The sequence below is a fragment of the Chaetomium strumarium genome, assembly GCF_033439665.1.
Source record: "Chaetomium strumarium strain CBS 333.67 chromosome Unknown B0T15scaffold_4, whole genome shotgun sequence".
Taxonomy (NCBI): Eukaryota; Fungi; Ascomycota; class Sordariomycetes; order Sordariales; family Chaetomiaceae; genus Chaetomium; species Chaetomium strumarium.
Genome location: NW_026944432.1, coordinates 494,499 through 508,936, shown reverse-complemented (window position 1 = coordinate 508,936; position 14,438 = coordinate 494,499). Strand labels below are relative to the sequence as shown.

Sequence of the window (14,438 nt, the reverse complement as noted above, 5' to 3'; positions counted from 1 at the left end):
TCAAGACGGCATACGGCAAGCAGATCGAGGCGATAATGCGGGCAAGCATAACCCACATCACCAAGGAAGACTTCTTTCCCGCATTCCTCGCAGCTCACCAGGTAGCAATAACGCCCGGAAACATTCAGGGAGGTTTTAGAGGCGCTGGACTCGTTCCTTTTGATCCCGAGAAGGTGATCTCCCAGCTCGACATCCGTCTAAAGACACCAACACCCTCGAACTCCCGGCCTGGCAGTGCCCACACCTGGGTTTCCAAGACCCCGAACAACCCAGCCGAAGCCTCCTCGCAGTCCGCCCTTATCAAGAATCGAATTGCCCGGCATCAAAATAGCTCTCCAACCGAGATTTTGAGAGCAGTTGATATCCTTGCGAAAGGGACGTCTAAGGTTATGCATCAATTGGCATTATTGAGAGCAGAGAACCAAAGCCTCCGAGCAGCAAATGAGGCACTAAGCAGGCGTCGGCGAGCTAAAAAACAACGGCTCCGACAAGGAGGATTGCTTACTATACAAGATGCAAAGGACTTACAGGGTCAGAGAGAGGTTAAGGTGCAGATAAAGGAGGAAACACGGGCGGGTAGTGGTCGGAAGCCGAGGGTCGAGACGCGCGCGCGGCGCTGTGGCACCTGCGGCGAACCTGGTCACAATGCGCGTACCTGTCAAATAGTTGTGGAAACGTCTGAGGAAGACGATTCCGAGTAGTTTCATTTGTTTGAAGCGGTTTTGGTGGGATTGATATACATTTTGTTATATAGGTGCAACTTTGTGGAGCATTCGCTTGTCTGGAGCATTCGCTTATCAACCACGTTATTCCTTGATCGCTTTAATCTTTGCTGGCTCTATCCTAATTCTGCTAGGCGAAACTTTATATCTAAGAAACACTATCTTTATAATATAGAACTTGCTTTTATCCTTATTGACTAACAGCTTATATTTGTAGAGTATATCTAGCACTGCTTTTATGTATTTCTTATGTTCCTCGAGTGTTTTGGAGAAGATAAAGATATTATCTAGATAATTGTGACGAAACCACAGGCAGTCCTGCCTCTGAAAGGGTTCGCCGGTCGAAGGTAACTGCTGGTCGGACTGTAGGTCTCGGTGAAGCCAAAAGGTTCACAACACTGCAAGTCGCAATGTCTGCACAGTAAGGTAGGGCTACTCTACTGCTTGTAATTGCTCACTGAGGAAGCTAGCTATCTGAATGAGTGGCAAAATGGTAGAACTATATACAGCTTCCTCCCCTAGGTATCCCGTGCCTAGATCTTGGAACATTTGGAACAATTGTCGTTCCCATTGTTCCATCTGGAACAACGTTCCTTGGCGTTGTTCCCCAGGAACAATCGTTCTTGGCATTGTTCCTGATTTCCTCAATCCTCATTGGTTCTTTCTGACTCGTAATGATTGGATACGGGCGCCGCCCGTTGACCATGCAGGTCGGCCCCCACCGGCCTCTGCAGGTTAGTTCATGACAATAATAGACTGCGAATTGGTCGAGGAATAGGCGGATTATATAATTAATGACCGCCTAGAAGGTTGCCAGTATATTCGTTAGTCCGAAAGATATTATAGGATACTTGTAGTAGCTATAGGGAGTGCAAAACGCTATCTTCTATTTATCCCCTTCCTTGATGCGAATATAGGCGTACGCTATTGGTAGGTTAAGATAAGTAAAGTAGCAGGCTCCTACCAACTGATCTTAAAGCCGCGAGATAAGTAGTAAGGGATACCAGTTCTTTACTATCTTTCTATTCAGCTATCAGTAGTCTATATATATCCGAAGCTTTCTATCCTTCTTTGGAACAAATAGGACTAGATAGCTTGCCGGTGATATCGATAGTCTAATATACCCTATCTTAAGATTCTCCTTAAGATGTCTCCACTTAGCATCTTGCTTCTCGTTAGTATAGTATACCTTAAAGAATTTCAACTGGGCTCCTTCCTTGAGTTTGATTTCGTAGTCCTAAGGTCTATAGTCTAGTAGCCCCTTAAGATGCTTTGCTTCGAACGCCGAGTGTCCTTGGTACTCTGCCGGAATCTTGCCTGTTTCTATATTCTTCTCTGTACTCCGATAGTATAAGAACTTATCTCCGGCCGTAATGCTAGCCGCTTCTCTCTAGGTGACCTATTCCTAAAGTTCGAATCTTCTGGTCTTGTCAATAGAGATGATAGCGATTTCGATATCGTCTATGTCTCTCTAAGCCGTACGAAGGTGTCGTCGCAAGTAGCGTCGCTGGTCTAGTCTCGCCGATTCTCGCTATTTTTCCTAGTGACTGCTACCTCTTCCTAAGTCTGTAGTGCTCCGTCTGGCACTGTCCGTCTCTTGCGGTAGATCTATAGAGGCCGCCTCTCCAGGCGATCTTCCCTGCTGCGATCCATCGTCTGCGCTTCCTATCCTATTAGTTAGGTATGGCCTTGGGTTTTAAGGTCGTAGGTAGCTACCTCCCTTCCAACTAATGTCTAGGTCGTAAGTTCGATACTATAGGCGTCTAAGGATTATATCTTTCCTAGGCCCTATTTCAACAATGTCAAATACCACCTTGGTGGTCTTCCCTTCTACTATAATCATAAGTGGTTCCGTTTCTTATCGGACCTATTAGGTGTCGAATGGTCCTTTAATAATATACTGCTTCTTTTTAATCCTCTATAGGACCTTAAGTTGGTTGACGAGTGCTAGCGAGATAAGGTCGACCTAAGATCCTCTATCTACTAGTGCCAATATTTAGAATCCTTTCTAATATACTATAACCCAGATTCTATTATTGGGTTTGTCGTCTTAAATCGCAGCGGCTTCCTTTTTGCTCGCTAGAAGGTCGTAGATCCTTCTTCTTATATAGTTCTTCCTACACCCACAGATCTATTGTCGCTATAATGGATTTAGTGGTTTTCGGGCCCCTTAGAGGGCCCTAAGCCGTTTCCTAGCTCTATCCTGGCGTCTGGATAGGCATCCCTATCCTCCTATGCCTTTTGATTACCATCCTACAGCCTAAGTTCTAGAAGTTCATCGAACAACTATTGAATTTCGTTGGCTCTTCTTTCTTCTTGTCGTTGCTCGCAAGGCGTCATCTATCTTTATATACGCGTCTTACGGTCGTGGTGTTCTTAGATCCTTACCTATATATAAATCAGGCAATCTTAGCTTTTATACTATCGTACGCTATTGAGCTATCGCTAGCAATCTTCTGGTTAGATTCTTCGCGGTGTTGCCTTAATTCTATTATATACGCTGGTCCTCTCGACCTTTTATAGGAACTGGTCGGCGCCGGTTCCTATATTCTAAACCTATAGGACTAGTCGAGCTTCTCTATTTCGGTCGGTAGGCCTATCGGGCCAAAAGTCATTATCAAACTTCGATCGGAAATAATATCGGCATTGGTACGCAATACACTAGAACTATAAGACGTAGACATAGTCGTATCGCTAAGGTTAGAGTCGTAGTATATCTTCTTCGTAGTGTTTATAGCGTGGGCTAAATCCAATCCAGATACATACCGCGTTGCTATCTCTAACGCTATTATATGGCTTCTTATTCCAAAAAGCGTCCTAATCTTATAGTTCCTACCCCTTAAGCCTTCGCTGGTTCTAGGCCTTCTAATATTCATCCTTGGGATTCTTAATTCCCCTAATTCTCCTATCCTAGCCTTGGTCTTAAGCCGGTCTATCCTATAAGTTCGAGTGATGCTCTTCCTAGACCCTAACCAATTTGGCTTTAATAAACTCCAGTTGGCTTATAGCCTAAGCCTTTTCTTCCGTAAGTCTTCGAATGACTATTCGAAGCTCGGCTTATTCCTTCTTAGCCTCCTAGAGCCGCTAAGCGAGAAAGATAGAGTTCGGATGGGTTCGTCGTCCGATTATTATATCCTCTATTGACCTTCTTTATTCTAGGTTAACTAGAAACCCTAATCTTTTGCGAGTTGCAATACTACGGCGGCAGAGATATTGTAGCCTATAATAGGCTCTTCGAACGTGACTCGAGGGCTGTTATTGCCTGACTATAAGGAATCGTCGATGCTTCCTTCAGCCATACCCCAGTCAACGGCGTCGTCGAAGTCATCCTCGGTATAGCTTGCCACAGCCACTTCAACTATATAGGTTGTCTTGTCAATCGTAGCACTTTTCTTGCTGGGTACCTTCCTCTAATCCTTCTTGCTTTGGCACTCCCGTTTAAAGTGTCCCTTTTTGCCGTAGTTAACGCAAGTAACCTAGGACCTATCCCTTTGTCCCTTTCCTACTTCGCGCTATATGGTATCTATATCTATAGGACTAGTATAGGTGCCATATAATATGCTAGAATACTGGCGCTTTTTCTTGTCATTGGCCTTGACAAATATAGGCTGCGTTCTATATCCTTTACGCTACTGGCGCCTTATATAAATTCGATTATCAATATAAATAGCTATAACGTAGGTGTATAGCGAAAGTTACATACATGCGAAAGTTACACTAAACTACACCCTCTCAACTAAATCTGTATTAATTCCACCCAACCACCTCAAAACAAATGAAACTACTCGGAATCGTCTTCCTCCGACATTTCCACAACTATCTGACAGGTACGCGCATTGTGGCCTGGTTCACCGCAGTTGCCACAACGCCGCGCACGCGTCTCAATCCTCGGCTTCCAACCACTACCCGCCTGCGTTTCCTCCTTTATCTGCACCTCAACCTCTCTCTGACCCTCTAGATCCTGTACATCCTGTATAGAAAGCGATCCTCCTTGCCGCAGCTGCTGTTTTTTGGCTCTCTGGCGTTTACTTAGCGCCTCATTTGCAGCTCGGAGGCTCTGGTTCTCTACCTGCAATAATGCCAACTAATACATGACCTTAGATGTCCCTTTTGCAAACATATCAAGCGCCCTCAAAATCTCGGTTGGAGAGCTATTTTAATGCCGGGCAATTCGATTCTTAATAAGGGTGGACTACAAGGAGGCTTCTATTGGGTTGTTTGGGTTCTTGGAAACCCAGGTATAGGTATTACCGGGCCGCGAGTTCGAGGGCGTTAGCGTGTTTAGACGGATATCGAGCTGCGAGATTACTCTCTCGGGATTAAAAGGAGCAAGTCCAGCACCTCGAAAACCTCTTTGAATATTTTCAGGGGTTAGGGCGGCTTAGAAAGCAGCGTAGAACGTAGGAAAGAAGTCCTCCTTGGTAATATAAGTTATACTTGCCCGTATTAACCCCTCGATTTACTTGCCATATACTGTCTTAAGCGGGCTAAAACACCTAATATCGAGCGGCTAGAAGATATAAGACGAGTAGGGAGGCATATAGAGTATAATAATGTTATTCTCCTTACAATAGAGTTCGAAGTTGGTCGAGTGGTGGCTATCGTGGCCGTCGAGGACGAGGAGGCGATAAACCCCAACTATTCGAGCTTTAATATACCTATCGAAATACTAGATCTATTCTAGGCCTCTCTTGTTGGTTGTCCAACCGTTTTCGGAAGTTGCAATGACCCAGTCCTTAGGCAATAGGCTGTTTTTATACTAAGAGGAGAGGTAATGCTTGCCCTTGACGATGATGAACGGTAGGATCGCCTAGCCAGTAGTATTGACACCCTAGATTACTGTTACCCACTTGCGATTGCCAGGCTGTTTTGACTTTGCCCTCCTACGCTGTTCGGAGCTTGTAATAACCATTGTAGTCGAGATAACGCCTATCTAAAACCCGGTCTCGTCAAAGTTATAGATATCCCCCTCCTAGATGCCGTACTTCGCGATTATGTTCCGTATAAGCGTAAACTAACCGCAAATGATCTCTAGATCTTCGTATTAGGCCCTCTAGTAGTTATATTTCCGATTGAAACGCATAGTAAGCTCTAGGTGGCGTTTAACGAAGGTTAAAGCCCAACGTATTCCAATACGTCCTATATCGCGTTCGGTAAGCAGTCGATTGGCCATATCTTCCATACCAATCAAGCGGGGAGGAAATCCTTTGGCGTCTAGGTCGAGGATATATTGAATAATGACAGATTCCTCTAAATTAGTCAATTTCCAAGAGTTGGCTTGAATGTCGCGTCGTGACTGCTGACCGCGTCGACGGCGGCTTAGCTTCATTAGGTCTATAGAAAAGATCCGAGCTGCAGCTCTAAGACTTAATTTGGGATCATTCTCAAGAGCCTGGAGGGCCAAGATAATTTGGCTTTCATCATTTTTCTGAGGTATGTTAGGTTGTGGAGGAAGTGGGTGTAGAAGTGAAATATCGCATTGGTGTAGTTTAGTGTAACTTTCGCATGTATGTAACTTTCGCTATACACCTACGTTAGCGATATATTTATTAAGCGTATTAAGTCGGTCTTTTTAATATAGTTTATCCTTGACTTCTTCCTTCAAGCCATTATAGAACAACTATATAAGACCTTCGTCGTTAATCTCGCACCGAAATAAGTCCTGGCAGAACTATATAGCGTAGGCAGCCGCCGACTTTATCTGCCTTAGGCGTACAAGTCGCTCCTATACATAGAGCTTCTTATTATAGTCTCCGAACACCTTTTAGATCTCCTGCTCGAACTTGTCGTACAACTTGAAGATTTTAATAGTAAAGTCGTCCTAAGCGTCCGTACTATTAGTCAGCCAATCCTTAAGAGTAGGTTCAAACCATCGAAGTACCCTCCCCTTAAGCCGCGAGGAGATAAATATAACTTTGGCGGATTCGTCCGCGAACTTGTCCGGATAGTACTTAAGGTAGGCCCTTATAGATATAAGGAATCCAGTAAGTCCTTCTTTGTCGCCTCCGTACTTAGGGGGTGCTTCGAGTTCGGCCTTGTCCTTGGGCTTGCTACTGTAGGCCTTATTGACGAGCTGCTACATATGGCCATTCTCAGCCTCGAGCTGGGCAATTTTGGCGTTGAGGGCTTCGAAAGCCTGCTGCATCTGCTGTATGGTTGTGACGAAACCATAGGCAGTCCTGCCTCTGAAAGGGTTCGCCGGTCGAAGGTAACTGCTGGTCGGACTATAGGTCTCGGGGAAGCCAAAAGGTTCATAACAATGCAAGTCGCAATATCTATACAGTAAGGTAGGGCTACTCTACTGTTTGTATTGCTCACTGAGGAAGCTAACTATCTGAATGAGTGACAGAATGGTAGAACTATATACAGCTTCCTCCCCTAGGTATCCCGTACCTAGATCTCTGGATCATTTGGAACAATTGTTGTTCTCATTGTTCCATCTGGAACAACGTTCCTTGGCGTTGTTCCCCAGGAACAATCGTTCTTGGCATTGTTCCTGATCTCCCCGGTCCTCATTGGTCCTTTTTGGTTTGTAATGATTGGACACGGGCGCCGCCCGTCGGTCATGCAGGTCGGCCCCCACCGGCCTCTGCAGGTTAATTCATGACACCGCTATAGAGCATCTGGCCAGTGTACATCTCCTGACGGTGCGAATAGATATTGCTTCTTTTATCCAGCAGGTCCTTGACCGCCTTATCCGTCGAAAGGACAATCAGGGTCTTCGTGCCGAGGATCAGACTGTAGATTGGCCCGTATTCCCGCGCCCACTTCTCGAACTGGAGGTGGGCATCGCGCGTGGGCATCTGACACGCATCAGCCTGGGCTTGCTTGGGCAGTTTGCAGCTGATATGTTCATACCTGGTGGAGGTTCCCGACTATGGGCAGTGTTGGCGGGCCAGGGGGCAGGTTTTTGGGGCGTCTGCCCGAGAGCAGAAGCCGGACGACGATGGCCACGGCCACAATGACGGGCAGAAGGTTCGTAAGGAGCGTCATTGGAACCTAACAACTGGCGGATACGAGGCGGGAGAGGGGCACAAAGGGTTAGAAGATTCGGTTGCACACAGTCGGGAGCTTGCTTCTCGACTGAAAAGGGCGGTCGAGGCGGGATGCAGGCGCCGACCGTGTCCAGCCACTTCTCTAGTTACTGTGTAACAGACTGGTAGCTGATGATGTTGGGAATGAAGCGCAGACTCGTTCAAAGCTGCAGGCGTGAAGCGTCGGGGATGAAGGAAGTGGGAGACTCCTCCCGTTTGGAGCGTCGCATGGTAATATAACATATGCGCAGCAAGATGGTGGTATCCCCCGCTTCTCGGGTTACTCTGCATCAAAATAATGGGTGTGATAGGCGGATATAACGTGCTGCAACTGATCAAGAGTCGCCCTCAGTTGTCAAATAAGGCGGGGGTGGTGGTGGAAGATGCTGCTGACGGTGCCGCGGGCTCTGGATGGGATGGATTTGCGGTCGTGTTGGAGGGGTGGACATGTGCGGGACTGGCTGCGGAGGAAGCGAACTATCGGAAGCGGGCGAAGAGGTTATTGACCTCGCAGAGGCTGACTTGAACGTACATTTAAGAGCGTCGGCTCCGCCCTACTGTACAGCCGGCGCCAAACGGCGTCAATAGGATTGCCGAAGAACTTTCATGTTTGTGGCTTGGTCTGAAGTCACGGTGGTTGCTAATAAGCTGTCTGACAACTGTGTTCTAAATGGGCAATGTCACTAAGTAAAGTGAGTAAAGCCGACTCGTTCCTATATCCAAGCCTGGCGATGGTAGTAAGGTATCTGGTGTGTTAGTTGTTCCAACATGATGTAACTCCATCGCTCCTGTCCGATCTGAATGGGAATGATCGTCAATAGCAGAGAAGGCCCCCCCTGAGGTGCACAGATGTTGAGGTTATCCACAGTGTACAGACTACAGCGCAGGAGTTGAAGTCAAACTTAGATACCCCGGGAGGCAGTGGTCCATACCACTGATGAGTGGTATGAGCTCGGTTGAGGCCAAGAGGAGGCTCAAAGGAGAAAAATAAAAGTCGGAGGGGAATTGGGCAGCTAGGACCCACCTCTGATTCTGAGGCACGTTCGTTGCGTCGAAGCAAAATAAGCACAAGCTTTACGATTCACCATGGCGTCACAGGAAGAAAACGAGCGCGGACAATTCGGGATGTCACAGGAAGAAGTCGAGCGCGGACAATTCGACCGCAGCCTCCGAATTTGTATCGGAAAACACGACGAAACCCGTTGGCACTGCAATCGCAATCGACCCCGCAGTGGCCCGCGGTCTCTCGGTCCGCACATCGACATCCGCGGGTTGATGTCGACGCCGCGGCTGTGCGGCGTAATGACTGACGACGAGATCGCGCACACGATGCGTACGGACCCAGCATGGCCGTCCACGCCGCGCGGCTGCCGGCTGCGCATTACTTTTACCGAGCACCGAACCCATGATGGCGACGGTGATGGTGATGACGACGACGACGGCGTGATAGATGAGTGGGATAAGGAGAACCTGACGTGGGAAATGCAGAGAATTACTGGCAAAAGCACGACGAGGGTGGACCTGACCTCCGTCGACCCATGCGTACGCCTGGACGACAACGGCGTCGGCACCGCGTTTGTGCTGAGCCTGGGGCTTCGGGTCGAGACGTGCTCAGAGGGCCGCGTGGCGCAGGTGACGCTGGAGGAGAACCTGGAGAGGTTCCGCGTGCAAGTGCCGCCGTCGCCGCTGAAGTGGGCTCACAGCAGCTTTGTCACGCTCGCGAAGGTGTTTAGCGTCATCGCCGTGGCGCTGGAGCGCGTAAATTTCCTCGGTCTCCGCACGGAGACGGAACAGGCACTGGAGAAAGCGAGATCGGCGATTCAAGATGCGCTCGTGCTAAGCGTGACGGCGCGGAAAACCGACACCGAGTTGCAGGCCGCGGCGCCGGTGCTGCCGTTTCTGCCGCTCGGTCGGCTATGCGGCGGCGGTCAGCATATCACCTTGGAGCGCTTGCAAGGAATAGTGTCCAGAGCTATGCCGTATTATGCCGTGGCTCCGAGGGGGGAAGTTCACCAAGGCACATGCGGTTGTCTCTTCCCTGGTGGCAAAGCAGAGCCAGAGAAAAAAATCCGGAGTTACAGAGGCCAAGATTACTCCCCGGAGATTCTACGATGCCCTCCGGAGCAACGAGGCGCGGCTGGAGGACAAGATTGTGGCGTTATCCGCCTCTGAACACGTGGATGGCTACATACCACTCTCGTACCCTTGGGCATCGTACGGCTCTGAAGACCTGGAAAAGATCATCGCGACGGCCCACAAGGCGCTGAAGCATCGGTACTACTGGGTTGACCGGTGGTGTATAGACCAAGAAAGCCAGGAGGATAAAGAAAAGGAGGTACCAAAGATGAAAGACTACTACTCCAACGGCGAGTGCACTTTGATTCTTCCTGGGATGGCATTTCCCATCGAGCTCTCTCGCTTGAGCAGCGAGGGCCGGAAGGTCCGATTGTACAAGCCGAAGCTGGTGCAGCAGGTTAAGCAGGTCTGGGAGAACTGCGAGTGGAGACGACGCTGCTGGACATTGCAGGAAGCGATGATGAGCAAGCAGTGTACGTTCTGGACGGGTCATGAAGAGACCCCATTTATCGATTGCTCACAGCTTATCGGCGTTTTACGCAGTTCGGCATTAGGCAATCACTACATCAGCACCGTCCCCCACCGCTCGATGGAGGTAGGCTGTGTGGACAAGACGACATTGGTTGGCATGTCAGCAGTGGTCGCCGGCTCGACGGAGGAATCGATCTATCAACGAAGCGTAGTTAGATGCTCCAACCATGGAACCATCACCGACGCGAACGCCCACTTACGCCCCTTGGCTGTGCTTCTGGATAAGCTTCGCGGTCGGGACGCCACAATGGAGTTGGACGAGTACTACAGCTTGTTCTCCATGGTATCAGACAAGCTTCCCGCGGTAGATTACAGCATCAACACTTTCCAACTTATAGAGAGGGTGGTGAACAGCGGCGCTTTGGGTGCAAATCTCCTGCTGACCAGTACCGGGCGAGGCTCTGGCAACAACGGCGGCTGGGTGCCTCGCAGGTGTGTCCAGCGGGAATATTCAATGATGGGAACGGAGATCAATGCTGTGCATCCGCGCATCTTCGATGGTGCGATGGTCGTCAAGGCGAATTTGGTTACAATGCGGCCTGGCGACAACGACAGCGACCACTTTGCCGCGGGCACCCACATAGTCATGGTCCAGTCTCACCCACGAGCCATCGGGGGCGAAGCGGGCGAAGTTGATTTGTATGGCACCATACGTCGCAAGCTGAGGAAAGCTAGCCACTATCTTCTGCTAGAGCCGGCTCACTGGCCACCGACGAAGTTCACCAGCGGTTTGATACTCCTGGCCACCGAAGAACAGCAGCCAGGGGACCATCGCCTGATAGACGCCACCGTCGTGGACAACATGACACAGGACCGGTTTTTGCTGAACCATCATCTGGGAATAGGCCAGCCAGTCCGTCTTCTCTAGTTGCAGTCGATAGATGGGTCAATTAATACACGTGGCTAAGGCAAAGCCAGCGCATGATCCACTGCAGTTTGCAAGAGCCGACAGTCTGTGTATGAACTTGTAATCTTAACACTGTTTGCTAGTCAGTGTTCCAAGAGACGAGACGTTCAACTTGACAGTGGGCCCCAGGATGGAACAGAACCCGTACACAGCAGAACTTGCGGCGGTCGGACATGCGCTGAGAGTCTTGCGGAACGTCCGGTACCAGAGGATCATCCTCGCCACCAGCAACAAAGCGGCCGTATTGACGCTAAAGAACTCACGCTAGCAATCAGGACAGCAATACATCTGTGAAGCGTACGCCACGATGGAAGTTGTCCGGAGCGCCGGGAACACTATATCTATCGTCTGGGTACCAACAACCGCCGAGAACGAACTCCTGAAGATAGTCAAGGAGAAAACAAAAGAGGCAGCCCGACAGAATGCTACACTATAAGCCCGGGAATCCGGAATGCGATCTACAACCCTCCGTATAGCATGGGGCAAAGGGACATTGCCCAAAACGCTGCCGGACAAAGTAGGTAGATACTCTAAGGGTGTCGATATAGCGCTCCCAGGAAAACTAACCCGACTGCTATACGACCACCTGTTGCGGAAAGAGGCCGGCGTACTCGCTCAGCTTAGGACGGGCATGGCCAAACTCAACTCATACCTCCATCGCAGCCGAGCGACATCGTCAGACCAGTGTACGTGCGGAAAAGCGAGAGAGACGGTGGACCACTTCTTGTTTCGATGCAGGCAATGGACTGAACACCGGGCAGAGATGCTTCAATGCATAGATATCCACAGGGACAACCCTAGGGGGGAAGTCGCCTTCGGATGACAAGAACTGGTCCCCAGATATGCAAGCGATACGGGCAACTATACGGTTCGCAATGGGTATAGGCCGTCTGGACGCAGACTAACCACAGAACGGGACAGCATATACCCGTCACCACTAACCCACTACCACCAATCGGACCACCACCACCCACCTCGTGCTACGCTGAGTAGGCACGCTTCAACCGCAGAGGACAGGACGTTGAACACTTGGAGAACGGACTCCAAGCTGGCTTACTCATGATACTACTAACCCACGAGAACCTGCAGAAAAGCAAGGCAGAAGATTGAGGACATAAGGCACAGAATGAGGCCGTATGGGCTTTAGGAGACCAAGATCCATCTTAGTAAATCTAATTACTCCTAGATATGTAATAGTTGCCCTTTTCGGGTTAAGCCCGCCGGGCGGAATAAATTTTGTGTGTGTGTGGGGGGGGGGGGGGGGGTGGATGGGTGGGTGGGTGTGGGTGTGTTCGGAAACCGTTACACGCTCCAGAAACGTATCCAGAATATATGCGAAGTCGCTGGAACCGGATGAGGTTCTTCTCATCTGACCGTTAACTTGAGTTGGCGGACGCTGAACGTCAGTTGGTTGGGCGGGTCGGCCCGATAAGTCTGCTGACTGATTCGGGCCAAAGTCTCTCAAATTGTACGGGGTCGCCAACCTAACTGTACGGGGTCCGCACTCACCGCCTTCCGGAAATGGGTTGGGCCGCCGGCGTTGCTGACCACGGCAAAACAAAAAAGGGTAAAAAAAAAAAAGAAAAACCTCCAGAGCAATCAGTTCGGTTTGAGCGAGTTGGGGATAATGGGGATTGGGGCCTTGGGACCTATCGCAGGGAAATCAGGGAACCATTGCTATGTGTCAACTAGCCAAGGGGGTGTCTGGCGCTGGCGTCCCGAGCTGTATGGCTGCGCCAGACGTAGGACCTGTACCTCCTTCGTCTTCCACGACGTACCACAACTGCGAGGGGCTCAAGCATATGGAGATAGAGGTCCGCAGAGGCGAGATCCTTGCCTAGCCTCCAATGCTCGTGGGTATCTCGGACTGTAAGCTCCTCGTTGGCGCGGAGCCTCTCCTCAATCTCGTGGGAACCAGGCAGGCCAAACTGGCGTCGGAACGACCCTGTACAGGTGTCTTGGTCAGGTGGTGGAAAGGGGGGCGAACCTTCGCACCTGCTTGAACGGGCTGAGCCCTGTAATGGCCTCGGCGACCTGACGGTTTGGGTGTGGCAGAATCCAGGTGGTCTGTGCGGACCCCGTACAATTAGGTTGGCGACCCGTACAATTAGAGACTCTAAATAAAGCCATCCATCCATCCATCCATCCATCCCATCTTCTCACTACACTGGAAGTCCCGTAACCTGCAAAGTTCCTTCGCCAAACAAACCTGGTAATGATCCGAGCGTTATTTTTACTCTGTTTTCGAGCAAAAATGGTATCTGACGGTATCTCAAGGCCCGCGCATAGGATGGCGGTCATCCGGGCTTAGCGCGGATGGCCAGCCGCGCCACGCATACACCCCGGTCCTGCCAGCGGCCGCCCGCCCTGAATTTCAGGCCCGGGATGGGTCGGATGACCAGCAAAACCCAGCCGTAACAGGTGATTTTCTCAGGGCTAGCCGGGCTAGCCCTGCGCCGCGCCTGCGCGCGTGTATCTATGCGGCGGGCTCGTACAGGTAAGAAACCAAACCGATATCGCCCACCCTCCGCCTCCCGCCTCTCATTCCACGTCATTCTACCACCGTCTATGTCTCATCGTACGACAACTGTCTAAGAAGATGGACCAGCTGGATCCGAGCCTCGTTCAGCGCGTAAACACCAATGTCTCGGCCGTTGTCAAGAGGTATCTGCTGGACGACCAGAACGTAACGCCTAAGAACACGTGTAAGACGTACGGCCCAAAGCAGGCCGAGTGGATGGTCAGTCAGCAGGGCAGAGCCGCGCGCTGCCCCCTCACGGAATGGCTGGCAGGGCTAACGGGGACATATGAATGGCGCAAATCTCGCTTTTCCAGAGATCCAGCCTGGTTGGCCAGGCCAGTACCAGATAGGCAGAACCCTGCCGGGTCACCCTGTTGACGAGGGGAAGCTAGTGCTCTTCCTTGACGAAGAGATCGCCTCCCCCGCTCCGAAACGCGGCAAACGTCGCAAGGCCGAGACGCGACGGCTCATGGCAGAAAGGAAGCTAAAGAGGCGGAAGAGGGAGAGCCCGTTATCAACTGGGGCGGCCGATGTGATCGTCGTTGGCGGGGGTTCGGCCGAAGATCCAGCGTTAGAATCGGACTCGGACCTTGGCCGCCGGTACCTCCGCGCTTAAACTGCAGTACAGCAACGTACGGCTGTACAGC

General features: G+C 50.5%; 3 protein-coding genes across 3 annotated transcripts; 2 read left to right on the top strand and 1 right to left on the bottom strand.

The window, feature by feature from the left end:
- Positions 1-7,327: 7,327 nt before the first annotated feature.
- On the bottom strand, positions 7,328-7,616 carry B0T15DRAFT_370736 (uncharacterized protein; the record flags this gene model as incomplete). The annotated part of the gene is made up of 2 exons (XM_062864198.1): positions 7,328-7,525; positions 7,581-7,616. Coding segments are annotated over 2 exons (234 nt in total), but the record flags the coding sequence as incomplete, so codon positions are not given.
- Positions 7,617-8,881: 1,265 nt separating this feature from the next.
- B0T15DRAFT_567184 (uncharacterized protein) lies at positions 8,882-11,375 on the top strand (the record flags this gene model as incomplete). The annotated part of the gene is made up of 3 exons (XM_062870720.1): positions 8,882-9,797; positions 9,832-11,016; positions 11,056-11,375. 3 exons carry the CDS (start codon positions 8,882-8,884, stop codon positions 11,229-11,231), a joined length of 2,277 nt encoding a protein of 758 aa, XP_062720919.1. The 3' UTR covers positions 11,232-11,375.
- Positions 11,376-13,869: 2,494 nt separating this feature from the next.
- Positions 13,870-14,407, top strand: B0T15DRAFT_574550 (uncharacterized protein; the record flags this gene model as incomplete). The annotated part of the gene is made up of 2 exons (XM_062870959.1): positions 13,870-14,010; positions 14,114-14,407. 2 exons carry the CDS (start codon positions 13,870-13,872, stop codon positions 14,405-14,407), a joined length of 435 nt encoding a protein of 144 aa, XP_062720918.1.
- Positions 14,408-14,438: the final 31 nt, after the last annotated feature.